Below are 14,089 nucleotides of genomic sequence, written 5' to 3' on the forward strand. Positions count from 1 at the left end.
AGAGGAGAGGAGGGATAGAGACCTGTAATTAGAACACACACACACACACACACTGAATGAGACAGCGCTAATTAAGAGCCCCTTGGACACTGGCCATAACGAGGGAATCATGGATTAGGGAATTTGGCTCGTCGACCATAGAGGGAGATCAGAACCTCTGTGTGTGTGTGTGTGTGTGTGTTCTCAGTAATGTTCCCTATAGGGAAATAACAGGTTTGCATAAAGGTTTCAGCATGTCTTTACATTTCGAATGACTGCATTAATATTGATACAGCGTCTCAAACAGCTTTTCCCGACCAATCAGAATGGAGAATTCTTTAAAGGAACGGCTTGACCAAGGCCTGTAAGATGGACACCAGCGGTTAGCATGTGCATGAGGTGTAATTGGTAGCCGTTTGTTTTGTTCTTGTGTTTCGTTATTGTTGAAATTTTTGCTAGAGATGTCCAGTGAGTGCTATAAAAGTACTGACCGTGTCCATGACTCTGTCTGACCAAAGCGCTATGATCCAGTGTACTGTGTTTTCAGTATTCCGTCATGTTCCCCAGCCTGCCGGAATACGGATTACAGAACATGGACAATCGGAGACATGGAATCTTGTCAGATCTGACTCTTTTGGCCCGGGCTGTAGAGAAACGACTCTTCCTCATCTTCTTCCTCCCTTTTACTCGCCGTGCGTTCCTCAGGCTGACAGTTGCTCTCGGAGGACGTGGCCCTGTCTGACTTCACCCTCCATCTCTCCCTCGTTCGCCCTGTCCACTGACCCGGAGTGGATTAGTACCCGGTCTTCGCTAATGTCTCTCTGTCGCAGCACACTTGCTCAAAGTGTCCAACATGGCAGCTCTGGAGACAGGAAGAGAGGAGAGATGTGTCTATCCATCCTGTCCTCTATTCTGTTTTTTTCTTGTTCTTGTCCCCCCCCCCCCCCCCCCCCCCACACACACACACCTTCTGTTTTCTACTGGGCCTTTTAGACAGATGATGTTTTTGGTCAGCAGAATGTGAATAGAATTCTTGTTGATTTCAATTCATTATGGAAGTGAACTGGACGTTTACATCTTCAACCATTTTCCTGACCGTTCTGGCCGCATGAGCCTCTGACCAACTTTCTATAAAGCTTTAGATGTAAAATGGAGGATGGGATAATATCTCCACTGTAGAAATTATTTCTAAAGAACAGTTCTGGCACATGGTCAGTTAAACGGCTGGATGGTTGGTGAGTTAGCACCAGTGCTGGTCAGTCAATAGATAATAAATGGTTGATAAATTATCATTTTTTTTTACCAAACCAAAGATGCTCCAGTCCCGCCCACTTGTTTATCTTGTTTCCTATTGGCTCACAGGATTCACGTTTATCTACAAAAGCAGAACAGTCCAGTTTTTCAATTTTGTAATTTTATTTTATTTTATTTTATTTTATTTTATTTTATTTTATTTTATTTTATTTTATTTTATTTTATTTTATTTTATTTTATTTATCTTAACCAAGATCCCAGTTTGACCCAAACACTTTTCCTCCTTAGTCTGCAGATCTTTTCTACTTTTTCTTTGTTAAACTTCTCCCCTTTGTGTAGCCACCTGTATCTGTGGTGTGTGTGTGTGTGTGTGTTTTGAGTGAGATCGATGGTGGGTGTGTGAAGGAGTGTTTATGATGATGAATGGGCTCCAGTCTTCAGCACAGCACTGCACTCGAGCGCATGATTCAGTATGACGGAGCTGTCATGTATCCTAATACAGCTATACACACACAGAGAGAGAGACAGAGAGAGAGAGAGAGAGGAGAGAGAGAGACAGAGAGAGACAGAGAGAAGGAGAGGGAGGTAGCAAGAGAGAGAGAGACAGAGAGAGAGACAGAGAGAAGGAGAGGGAGGTAGCGAGAGAGAGAGGAGAGAGAGAGACAGAGAGAGACAGAGAGAAGGAGAGGGAGGTAGCAAGAGAGAGAGAGACAGAGAGAGAGACAGAGAGAAGGAGAGGGAGGTAGCGAGAGAGAGATAGAGAGAGAGAGGAGAGAGAGAGATAGAGAGAAAGAGATGGAGGTAGCGAGAGAGAGAGAGGCAGAGGAAGGGAGAAAAAGTGGGGCGGAGAAAGAGAGGGATAAAGAGAGAGAGGGGGAGAGGGAGAGAGGTTGAAAGAGAGAGAAAGAGGGAGAGAGAGACAGAGAGAGAGAAGTAGAGGCAGAGGAAGGGAGGGGGGTGAAAAAGAGAGGAGGAGAGAGAGAGAGAGAGAGAGAGGGAGAGAGAGAGAGGGGGGGGAGGGAGGGATAAGGGAGAGAGAGAGAGAAAGAGAAAGAGAAAGAGAAAGGGATGATGGAAAGAGAGAGAGAGAGAGTGGGAAGGAGGGATAAGAGGGGGAGAGAGAGAGAGAGAGAGAGAGAGAGAGAGAGAGAGAAGGAGAGGCAGAGGAAGGGAGAGGGGGGAAAGAAAGAGAAGGAGAGAGAGAGAGAGAGAGAGAGAGAGAGAGAGAAGGAGAGGCAGAGGAAGGGAGAGGGGGGCAAGAAAGAGAAGGAGAGAGAGAGAGAGAGAGAGAGAGAAAGAGAGGCAGAGGAAGAGAGAGGGGGGTGAGAAAGAGAAGGAGAGAGAGAGAGAGAAGGAGAGGCAAGGGGGGTGAGAAAGAGAAGGGGGGGCAGAGGAAGGGATGGGGCGAGAAAGAGAGGAAGAGAGAGAGAGAGAGAGAGAGAGAGGTCAGCATAAGGAACATGTAAAATGTCTAACTCTACAGAAGCTAGAGCAGAGAGAGTCAGGCTCTGTCACACATCAGTGTGTGTTTGTGTGTTTAATTGCATGATTACGGATCCAGACTCATGACCTCAGGTGCTGCTGAGTGACTATGTTAAAGAAGAGGGAAATGCTGAACCACACAGGGGTCACTTAATCCATGTCCACTGTCATTACGGCAGTCGACCAGGGACGGCCGTCCCCTTCGACACACACGGAAAGGAAACTGTGACTCTTACTATATTTCCGTCTGTACTTCTAATCACGGGTCTTTAATTAGCGTTTCTATGGTGACCGCTCATTCAGATGAAAATAATCAATAAACAATGCGTTGTGTTGTTTCAGTGTGTTGACAGATGTTTATAGAAGGAGTCTCTGAGCTGATATTTCTCAGTAATATGAGAAGTGTGTGTTTAGTTGTGCTCTCTGACCGCTTTTCAGGTTGTGACCTTAAACACTACGTTTTTTTTCCCGTCCAGGTCGTGATTTAGGTAGTACCACGCTTCCAGGTTACCCTCCTCACGTTCCCCCAGCTGGCCAGGGCAGCTACTCAGCCCCGTCGCTCACAGGAATGGTGCCCGGTGAGTCCCACAGCCTTCTTTTTCTTCTCACTGATCCCATCAGAACTTTGGGTTACCTTTGGGGGAGTTATACCAAGGCACTGGACATCTCTTGGTCAAGGCAGTCTCACTCCGGATTTTAGCGACTAAGGATACTAACTAATCACAATAATCCAAATAGGTCATGATAGCAGAAATCTCATAGCATCAAACGTTAACTTTACCAAAGAGTTTTATTGTCTTTATAAACCAACCCACTCTGCTATCAGGCTCTTTCTTTATCTCTCCTTTTTCACCCCTTGCTTTATTTCTGCCGAGGTCCCTGTGGGAGGTGCGCTTGTCTTTGCCACTTCCTGTCTGCCAGGTTGACAGCACTCCCAGGGGGTTCTGGGACGTTAAGGAAGGAGGGGGGGTGGATGGTGACGGACAGTTTAAAGGGGGGGGGTTGTATTTGAGTTCTGAGCCAGGACGGAAGGGCCATTAGGCCCCAGTCTCACAGCTGTCCCCTCTCAACATCAGTAATTTGTTTTTAATGAGAATCATCGCTGACCCTTGACTAATTCATTCATCCATTCTCCCGCGCGCTCTGTTCTTCTCCTCCAGCTTTGCTTATGGTTCTGCCTGCCGCCAACTTCACAGCCAACGCAGATTTACAAACCCGCAGAGATTTGGCCTGACACTCAGACACGAGAAAAGTGTATTATATTTAGAGCAACAGTGTCACCCTGCTGTCTGTCAGTGGCCTGACTCATTAACTACTCCAAAACTGGTCTCATTAAGAGGAAGACACACTTGTAGACATTGAAGAGTAGTCTCTGTGTCGAAAAATAAAGACAACAAAAGGCTGTGATCGTCCTCCGAACTCTGACATTTCTCTGAACATTGCTGTTTGCAAAGAACCTTGAGGTACTAGTGGAAAGGTCCTGTCTCCTAGCAGCTCCACCAATTTCCTTGCCGACTTGATTAGTACCCCCTGATCCTTCAGGGTCACCTCATTCCTGGTCCTCCTTTATTCTCCTTCACCAAACAACCTGACACTCAGTATGACAAGGGGGTCATAACGGAAACTACATATAGTAATACCCCACCTTTTTTTTTTGCTGTTGACATGGCATCCCAAGGAACTACTGTCCTTGGACCAGACAGCAAAATATATTTTTTCAGGTGACCATTTTGTGGTGACCTGGTCAGGAATCATGGCCATGAGGAATGTGGAGCCTTTGCCAGAAAGACTGGGCACAATGTGGGAAGACATCCTGGCATTAGTCCATTGTCCACCCCTGGGCAAATTAGTGTAGCAACATGTTTTTTTGAAGATTTGGAAGAAACCTTAGAACCCAATGCAAATCCACAATGACTTGGGGCAAACATGGCAAGTCAGTTTGACCCAAGATCAGGGTCAAAAACTGAGGACCTCGGGGGTAGCAATGCTACCCCACTGCCCTACCGATCCACCCAAAACAAAAGAACATAAGACAAATGGTTAGTAATAGTAGGCAAAGCTGACAAAAATGACTTGTTAGCTAGGATTATCAAAACTCTTCCAGTATTCAGTGGCATGTACCTTGATTCCCTTCTGTCGAGTATCTTAATTATATCATTAGCATAAAAATTTAAGAATAACGAATCAGGATGAGGATGTTGGGGGAAAACCGTCTAACAAAAATGTTAATAAAAATGCTGTAAATATCAGTTTGAGGGAAAAATCGATTACGGCACCTCTCCCTGGATCTCTTTACTCTTCATCCTCTACTTTATTCCTCTGTGTATGGCTTTTACGCCTCTCTTTCTGTCTCGCTCTTGCTCTCTTTCAGCAGGGGGCTGACACGCGGTGGGAAGGGGGGCCAACGAAAGCAGCCAGGCAGAACCGACAGAGCCTGAGATGGAGGGAGGAAGCGAGAGAAAGGGAAAGCTTGTGGCAGTCAGTGAAGGGAGAGAGTTCCCTTGAGAGGGGGAATGAGAGAGAGGAAACTAGTGAAGCAACGGAGGAGAAAAACCATCGCAAATTGACACTTGCACTCGTTCGATAGTCGTGGAGTTTTACACACTCCCGCTCCGTAGCACTCTTTCGGAATCTGTCTTTTTGTGCCCGCTGTAAAGCCCTTATGTTCTTTCTCCTGTGTTTCTCGTGGCAGGGGGCGAGTTCTCGGGCAGTCCGTACTCCCACCCACAGTACTCTACGTACAACGAGTCGTGGAGGTTCACCAACCCGAGCCTGCTGGGTAAACACACCACACACACACACACTTACGTACACACACTACACAGTCCAGGGTCTGGCCCTGGATGGTTGGAGTCTAGCACCTGGTGAGTTGACTCAGGTGTGTTTGAACAGAAAAAAAATGCTGGACTCGAACCAGACCAGGGGCTCCTGAGGGGGTTATCTAAGGGTTTGGGTTCTCTCACAGACACACACTGCACAGACTAAAGCAAGGTGTTTTCTGGAACAGAGGGTCTAAGGGCAGGGATGTCCGATCTTATCCGCAAAGGGCCGGTGTGGGGGCACTCCAACCGACTGAAAGTGGTGGAATCAGGGCTAGCTCAAGGTGCTGAGTTGTGAGCTGAGGTGCTGAGATCGGATGGCTGGGGTTCAAGCCTGAGCACTGCCAAGCTGCCACTGTTGGGCAACTGAGCAAGGCCCTTAACCCGCTCTGCTCCAGAGGTGCTGCATCATAACTGCCCCTGTGCTCTGACCCCAACTTCCTGTTGGGATATTTGAAGAAAAAAAAATTCCACTGTAATAATAAAGGCTTCTTCTTCTTCTTGAATGGAAGAACCCACACCGGTCCTAGGCAGATAAGACTGGACACCCCTGGTCTAAAGTGACAGTTGAATTCTGTAATGTCCGGTCAAAGCAACTCTTATTCATTCATCTTCAGTGCTTTATCCTGGTCAGTTATGGTTTATGAGCTGGATCCAGGAGCTTATCCTGGGCAACACTTGGCATGAGGAAGGAAAACACTACACAAACTCAAACCAATCTATTCTAGCCAGTCCACCAACCAGGATGGGAAATGGAAAGAAACTGGAGAAACCCTGGATCTGGATTTTTCAAAAAGGTCCTTGTAGGGTCCATGTAATACGCTCTGTCTGAGAACATAGTGCTTTCTCTGACCAGACTAACAGCTCTGATTGAAGAAGCCATGCAAGTGGTCAACAAAGAAGCTTTCACAGAACTCAACTCTGTTCACAATAATCTGATATACAAATCCAGTAGACGGAGATCTTATGTATTATGGCTTTAGAGTTCTGTATTACTTCTTACACAATGTTGTGTGTGTGTGTGTGTGTGTATGTGTGTGTGTTTTATTTGCAGTGTTCCAGCAGGAGTACGGTTCTCTTCTAGGCTCAGAAAGAGCAGCTACTTCAGGCCTTTTTCCCAGCCAGACCACACAACCCGGAGGTACCCTAAACACACACACACATACACACACACACACACACACACACACACACACACACGCACACACAGAACAAATACCCAGACATGGCTTTTCACTGTGTCTGTCAGCTGAAGTGACACTAAACAAGTGCAAGAGTGTGTGTGTGTGTGTGTGTGTGTGTGTGTGTGTGTGATATACATTTGACCTCTTACTAGTACAGAGCCATCTTGTTGACATGATAGTGTTCTGACAGACGTGTGTGTGGGTGTGTTATAGTATAATGAGGTAAAGATTCAGATTCAAAACACACTCCTGTACACACACACACACACACACACAGTCATCCACAAACCATACACCCTCCATCCATCCATCTCCCCCCCCCATTCTTCTCACCTTCTTTTTCTCATCCTCCTCTCCCTCCCTCCTCTAATTTCCGTCTGATGGAGAAAAACGGTCAGTTTTTTTTTTTTATAAAGTCAGTGTGATACTAAAGGCTTTTCATCTTGAAGAGGTCTATCAGCACTTAATACCAGCTGCACACTGATCGAGACAGATGTGTGTCTTCACGTCTGGAAATGGGTTTCTTCCTGTAAAGAATAATGACGTACGATCTCGGTGAGAATAACGTGACGGAGTGAGACCGGTGGAGCGTTGTCCATCTTAGCAACCAACAGTTACAACGCTAATGCTAATAATAATAATAATGCTAATAATAATAATAATAATAATGATAATGATAATAATAATAATAATAATAATAATAATAATAATAATAATAATGATAATGATAATAATAATAATAATAATAATAATAATAATAATAATAATAATAATAGCAAAGTATTTTTGCCGAGTGTTATTTCCACCAACATGATTTCATGTTTTAAAGCCTGAGTCAAATGTAACTAGCAAATAACTGCTTCAACATGCTTGGAGGAGAACACTAAGCATCCTCAGAGCCTGTAGATTAGTATGTGATACATACACTGATCAGGCATAACATTATGACCACCTGCCTAATATTGTGTTGGTGCTGCCAAACTGACTCATCCTGCACTGTGTATTCTGACCCCTTTCTCTCCATTAACTTCTTCAGCAATTTGAGCAACAGTAGCTCGTCTGTTGGATCGGATCACACGGGTCAGCCTTCGCTCCCCACGTACATCAGTGAGCCTTGAGCGTCCATGACCCTGTCCCCGGTTCACCACTGTTCCTTCCTTGGAGCACTTTTGATAGATACTGACCACTGCAGACCGGAGCACCCCACAAGAGCTGCAGTTTTGGAGATGCTCTGATCCAGTGGTCTAGCCATCACGATTCGTCCCTTTGGTCAAACTCAAAGCCCAAATCCTTACACTTGTCCATTTTTCCCGCTTCTAACACATCAACTTTGAGGACAAAATGTTCACTTGCTGCCTAATATATCCCACCCACTAACAGGTGCCATGATGAGGAGATCATCAGTCTTATTCATGTCACCTCTCACTGGTCATAATGTTATGGCTGGTCTGTGTGTAAATGTAAATGTAACTGAATGATGGATGATGTTTTGCCCTGCAGGGTCGCCGTATTACTACAGCGCAGCCACACGGGGTTCAGGACCTGCAGCCACGGCCACAGCCAGCGCCTACGACCGCCACTGAGAAGAGAGGAGGAGAGGAATGAAAAAGACGAGAGGAAGAGAGAGAGAAAGAGAGAGAGAGAGAGGGAGGGAGGAGAGCTATATGGAGAGGAGAGGAGAGACGAACAGAGAGAGAGAGAGAGAGAGAGAGAGAGAGAGAGAGAGAGAGAGACTTTTTACATTCTTTTTCCACATCAGTCACACTGTCCTTTTATTCCAGAACTTTTCTACACACACACACACACACAGACCACTAGAACTGGGATCTCCACTAGACGTTTTTAGAGTTAAACCCAGTAGACTAGCTAGCACCTATTTCTAAGATTTCCCAACTAACGAAACGATGACATACATAATCGCTCTAATGAAAAATAAAAATCAAAGTAAAAATAATCATAATAATAATAATAATAATAATAAAAATAACGTACGTCAAAGTCATATTATACTGCCAAGTGCACAGAATTGTCCTAGGTGTTTTATTAAAAAAAAAGAAAAAAAAAAAAGAAAAGGGGGAGCTTGGAAGTGCGCCTCCTCTCTTCCTGCGTGTAGATAAATGCTCTTTTACTCGTGTACAAAATGCCCTGAATTAAAGCTATTTATGATGGAGACAGAGTAATATATATTAAAAAAGAAAGGGAAAAAAAAAAAAAAACGTGTAAAAGTTTACCGCGGACACGAGATCCACTTCGAGCAGGAGACGTTTTTAAAAATAAAAAAAATAATAAAAATAAAAGGAAAAAAATAAAATAAATCTCAGCTTTTTTTTTTGAAGGGGGGATAAAATAAATAAATAAATAAAATCTTCCAGTGTTTTTGCTTGGATGAGATCAGATCAGAGGAACACAGAGAAACGTGGCCATTTTTTTTTTCCACATTGTTTACTCGGAAAACTGTGATGAATTCACGGCCTGTGAAAGAGGGAGGTATGTTGTCTAGCCTGAACAGGAAGTAGAAAAAAAAAAAAAACTCGTACATGTACGTTTGTGTTCTCTAAGGATGATGTAAGGTACTAGATCCAGCTTGTTATGTTTAGAAGGTGAGCGCCTCTACGAAACGGCGTTCCTTTAAGACGACGAGGTAACGTAACGGATCCTGGAAAAAAGGTTTATTTTCTTACACTATATTGCCAAAAGTATCGGGACACCCCTCCAAATCAGTGTTGTTTGGTTGGGCTCGGCCCCTTAGTTCCAGTGAAAGGAACTCTTAATGCTTCAGCTTCATACCAAGACATTTTGGACAACTTTGTGGGAACAGTTTGGGGATGACCCCTTCCTGTTCCAACATGACTGTACACCAGTGACCAAAGCAAGGTCCATAAAGACATGGATGAGTGAGTTTGGTGTGGAGGAACTTCACAGAGTCCTGACCTCAACCTCATAGAACACCTTTGCTATGAATTAGAGTGGAGACCGACCTTCTCGTACCTCACAAATGCGCTTCTTCTAGAGGAATGGTCATAAACACACTCCTAAACCTTGTGGAAAGCCTTCCCAGAAGAGCTGAAGCTGCAAAAGGGCGGGGCCAACTCGCCCTTTAAAAGCAGATGTCCCGAAACTTTTGGCAATATCGCGTGTCCGTTATTTTCTTTTCCTCCACTGGAGAAAGTGCTGTCAGTCTCCTGAACCTCCCCAAAGATCCGATTCAAGACAGAAAACACGGAGACAAATCATTCCTTCTCTTCCTTCCTCTTCCCACTCCGTCTCATTCGTTTACTCATTCTGCGCCAAGACAATGCATGACGAAGGCCTTAGCGAACTCAAACGCGACCTGTACATAGCGAACCGATCCGTCCCGTTCGAGGACGTAACGCGACGCGGCGATCGTTTACTGCCACGCGATCCTGCCGTTCATATCTAACCTTAGATTCTAGTGGATGAGGAAAGAAACGTGTCCTTTCATTTAGCTATCGTTCGTTCGTGCTGTGTGTTCCCGGATCGTTCTGTTTGTTTGTTTGTTTTCTTCTTCTCTGTGCATTTCCGAGTAGCTTTTTGTTTAGTAGATTTAGTCGTCACCAACACCAAAACTTTTGACGTGGAAAAATAAAAAATAAAAAAAATCTATGAATATACAATTATATATATATCTATATATCTATATAAACAAAGACGCTGATAGTTTTTCGCTCTTTTTTACGTTCCGTAACGTTAGCATTAGAAACACCTTCGTTTGTAGTACCTTAAGTTGCGCGATTCCGCAACTCTAAAGAAACCCTTGATGCCGTTCGCCACCACGCTCCTGGCGACCCTTTTTTCTGGTAACCTTTTAGTCTGAGGCATTATGAACCTGAAATACACCAGCTGAAATCGAGGACAGTGCCTTTACTTTTTCTATTCAGTCATCCACGAATGACCACGAGGTCACTAAAAACTACAAAACCTAAGGTCGTAGGACCCCCCCCACCACCACCAATCAACACATCTGCCAGTGCCACTGACCAGACCTGAAGGAAACCAATGCAGATCTTCAAATCAGAGAGGCTAATTAATCAATCACCGAACTCACGGATTCTAAACCAAACAAACCAGGCCAAGTAGAAGAAGAATCTTTTCGACCACTGTGGTGTTTCCATGGAAATTCTAGCTACTTTTGTCGACTTTTATATCAATGAACCTAACTGTTTGTACATTTTTTTCGATGTTCTTACGAATCTTTAATCATTAATCCGTCCCAGAATCCCTCCCGGAGTCATCTCGGATTCGAAAGGAGGACGTTTTTTTGGCTTGATTTCACAAAAACGATGGTACCGCGTTTGTAAGAAAAAAGGTGGAAACGTTAACTCCGCCCCTCTTTTTTGTTTTTTAAAATGAAAACGGATCTGACGAATCACGAGACTGTGCTGTTTAAACACTATGTCCAGGAAAAAAAATTTGGGGGGGGGGCCAGAATTTACACAAGAAATGGTCGATGCTCTATTTTGTAACTTTTGTACTGCGGAATAACGTTAAAGGTGAAAGAACTTCTGAGCTCTAACCTTTAACCTTCGTACCTTGGAATCGGAAGAATTTCATTTGTGGTAAAGTAAAATAAAACGATCAGTCGGAATTCTGCGTGTGGAAAAACTTCACGTGGACTGACCAATGATGTAGAATAGCTCCATTGCCTTAAATACACGAGTCTTGCGTAATAACCGCCTCCCCTTTTTTTTTGTAAACACATTGACTTGACCCCACTGCTTACACCAAGAGATCCTCCCATTGGCTCAGAGGACGATGATTGACAGTTCTGGCTCTGCACACTGGGCTTTTCCTGGTACGGTTCCTGCCCTTCCCGTCAGCCGCATCAAACTCTACTCCACACACACACACACACACACACACACACACACACAGTCCTTTTGTCCTCTGGCGGGTCGTGAAGAAGCCACCCCCCCCCCTCCCCACGGGAACGCACTAAACCTGCTGTGCCATCGAAGAAAAAAAAAAAAAAAAGCAAAGCCCCGACGTCCACCTTCTCGTTTTTCTTCTCTTTCTCTATGGCGATAATCTCATCAGTCCATCCTGACCCACTCCTTTAGGATTAAACCCATTACTACGATCTGGGAAATCGATCCGTTGTTGCTGAAGACGGTCATTCTATCGAGGATAAAAAGGAAATCTCTTGCCTTACTGTATGTAAAAATAAAAATAATAATAATAATAATAATAATAATAAACATCTTCACTTCTGCCTGGGATTTATTTTCACTTTATTTGAGACTCTCATACATTCCCACCAATCTGTACCCAAAGAAAACGATGCGGCGGCGCTTTACTCCTTTAATCCGCTCGATCAGATCTTCAACGCCATCCCGTACATCCCTGACTAGCCGAGTGGAGTCTCACGCTTCTAATTTTCTCTGGAAATCTGGAAGTTTTCGCTCTTTTCGCCATTAAAGAGCTAGCATGGGAACGCAGAGGCTAACTTCTCGTGCGGAAAAATCCTCCTATATCCGGTTGCGTCCAGAAGGGTTCAGTGTCTAGACGTCATTTTACTCAGCTGAACTCATGAGTCTAAACGTATCCCAGAATTCAGTGCAGAAATCCAGGAAAATAAATATAAATAAATAAATAAAGAGGGCTTGGGTTTTTAGATTTTAAATAAAAAATAACATTTTTTCTAAATTCTTAAAATCACTTTTACCCAGTTTACCAGTTTCACACCAGACTAACGACTAAAATCGACTTAATGACCTTTATCGTGGCCTTCTGCGTACAATCCGAATCATTTCCTAATAGACCTGTAATCTCTGTAATCATTTCCTAATAGACCTTTCCCCAGTTCCTGTGGGATTGCTACAATTTTTTGCTACCGATTTTTTTGAAATAAATAAAAAAAAAAAAGAAAAAAAAAAAAGAATCCAATTCGAGGTTTGGGAAACGCTCCAATAAAAAAAGAAAAAAAAAACATATCTGTAGCATCCACCAAAGCTAGAGATACCCATTAAAAAATTAATTAATTAATTAAAAATAATAATTTGACGTGCCATCAAAAATACGGTCGCTTCTTTAAAAAAAAAAAGTGTATGTTTTTTATTGAATTTTCTAGTAGTTACGAACGAATCTCGATGTTTTTTTCTTTCTTTGTTCCTCTGCGTGCTGTGTGTCGTCTTAATATTCGAATGTATTTACTGCGGTACAAAATTTGCCAAAGATACCATACCACTTCTTTATTTTTATTTTATTTATTTTTAAATTTTTTTCTTCACGTTTTATACGTTTTCAAGTCAGCCCATGAACTGGAAATAATTGTTACTCTGATAGAATGTTTTTGTTTTTTTTTTGCTAAAAATGTTAGAATTCAAGGATTCAGGGTCATTTCGAATGATCTGGCATCGGTCCTGACCCCTGAAATCAGTCCAGGGTAAATAATGCTACTTAAGTGTACGTGCAGACGAGTGAGTGTTTTGTTTGTGCTTTATTGATTTTATGTACCTGTAATGTGAAATGAAGAAGTAATTATTTGTAAATATTTGACATAATTTTATTGGTTCTTCGGAAAATAAAGGTAATTTTTTTAAGTTCACAAGTTCACGCTTTTTGCTTGGACGCTTTTTTTCCCTCTAGCACTAGTTAACCGCACCTCTTTAAATTTCATAGCATATTGCACACTAGCTACATGGATGGATAGATGGATGGATGGATGGATGGATGGATGAAGAGATGGATGGATGGATGGATCAATGTATGATGAAGTCACACTTTTAAATACAATTCCACTGAATCACTACATGCATTTATTATGATCCTCTCATGCACTCGTGTCTAACCATCACTGATTCACTAAATTCTTATGATTCACTAAATCCATATGTGATTCACTGTTTCACTAAATTCAAGTGGAATGATTCACTGATTCACTAAATTCAAATCGAAGGATTCAATGATTCTAAAATTATCTTAAATGATTCACTAAATTTTATGTGTGATTCACCGATTTACTTAATTCAAGTGAAATGATTCACTAAATTCAAGTCAAATGATTCACTGATTCTAAAACCATCTTAAATGATTCACTAAATTTGTTATTCACCGATTTACTTAATTCAAGTCAGATGATTCACTGATTCACTAAATTAATCCCAAATGATTCACTGAATCAGTACATGCAAGAATTATGATCGTCTGTTTGACTCACTCACTGAATCACTAAATTCTTATGATTCACTAAGTTCATGTAATATGATTCACTGATTCACTAAATTAAAGTCAAATGACTCAGTGATTCACTATATTCAAGTCAAATGACTCCCTGAACCACTACTTGCAAGCATTATGGTAGATTTGATTGATATGTGTGATTTATGATTCCACTGAATCAATGATTCCACT

At 42.8% G+C, this 14,089-nt stretch overlaps 1 protein-coding gene across 3 annotated transcripts in view; it reads left to right on the plus strand.

Annotated features, from left to right (window-relative positions):
* The window catches only part of pax5 (paired box 5), a 57,656-nt gene extending 44,397 nt beyond the window's left edge, over positions 1-13,259 (plus strand). For all 3 annotated transcript variants that reach the window (XM_058385237.1, XM_058385240.1, XM_058385239.1), the window contains exons 8-11: positions 3,192-3,293; positions 5,408-5,494; positions 6,589-6,675; positions 8,219-13,259. In XM_058385237.1, coding sequence (XP_058241220.1) covers positions 3,192-3,293; positions 5,408-5,494; positions 6,589-6,675; positions 8,219-8,301 — 359 coding nt within the window. In that variant the 3' untranslated portion in view covers positions 8,302-13,259. The remainder of the gene's footprint in view (positions 1-3,191; positions 3,294-5,407; positions 5,495-6,588; positions 6,676-8,218) is intronic.
* The last annotated feature ends 830 nt before the right edge of the window (positions 13,260-14,089 follow it).

This window comes from Hemibagrus wyckioides, linkage group LG29 (genome assembly GCF_019097595.1).
Source record: "Hemibagrus wyckioides isolate EC202008001 linkage group LG29, SWU_Hwy_1.0, whole genome shotgun sequence".
Classification (NCBI taxonomy): domain Eukaryota; kingdom Metazoa; phylum Chordata; class Actinopteri; order Siluriformes; family Bagridae; genus Hemibagrus; species Hemibagrus wyckioides.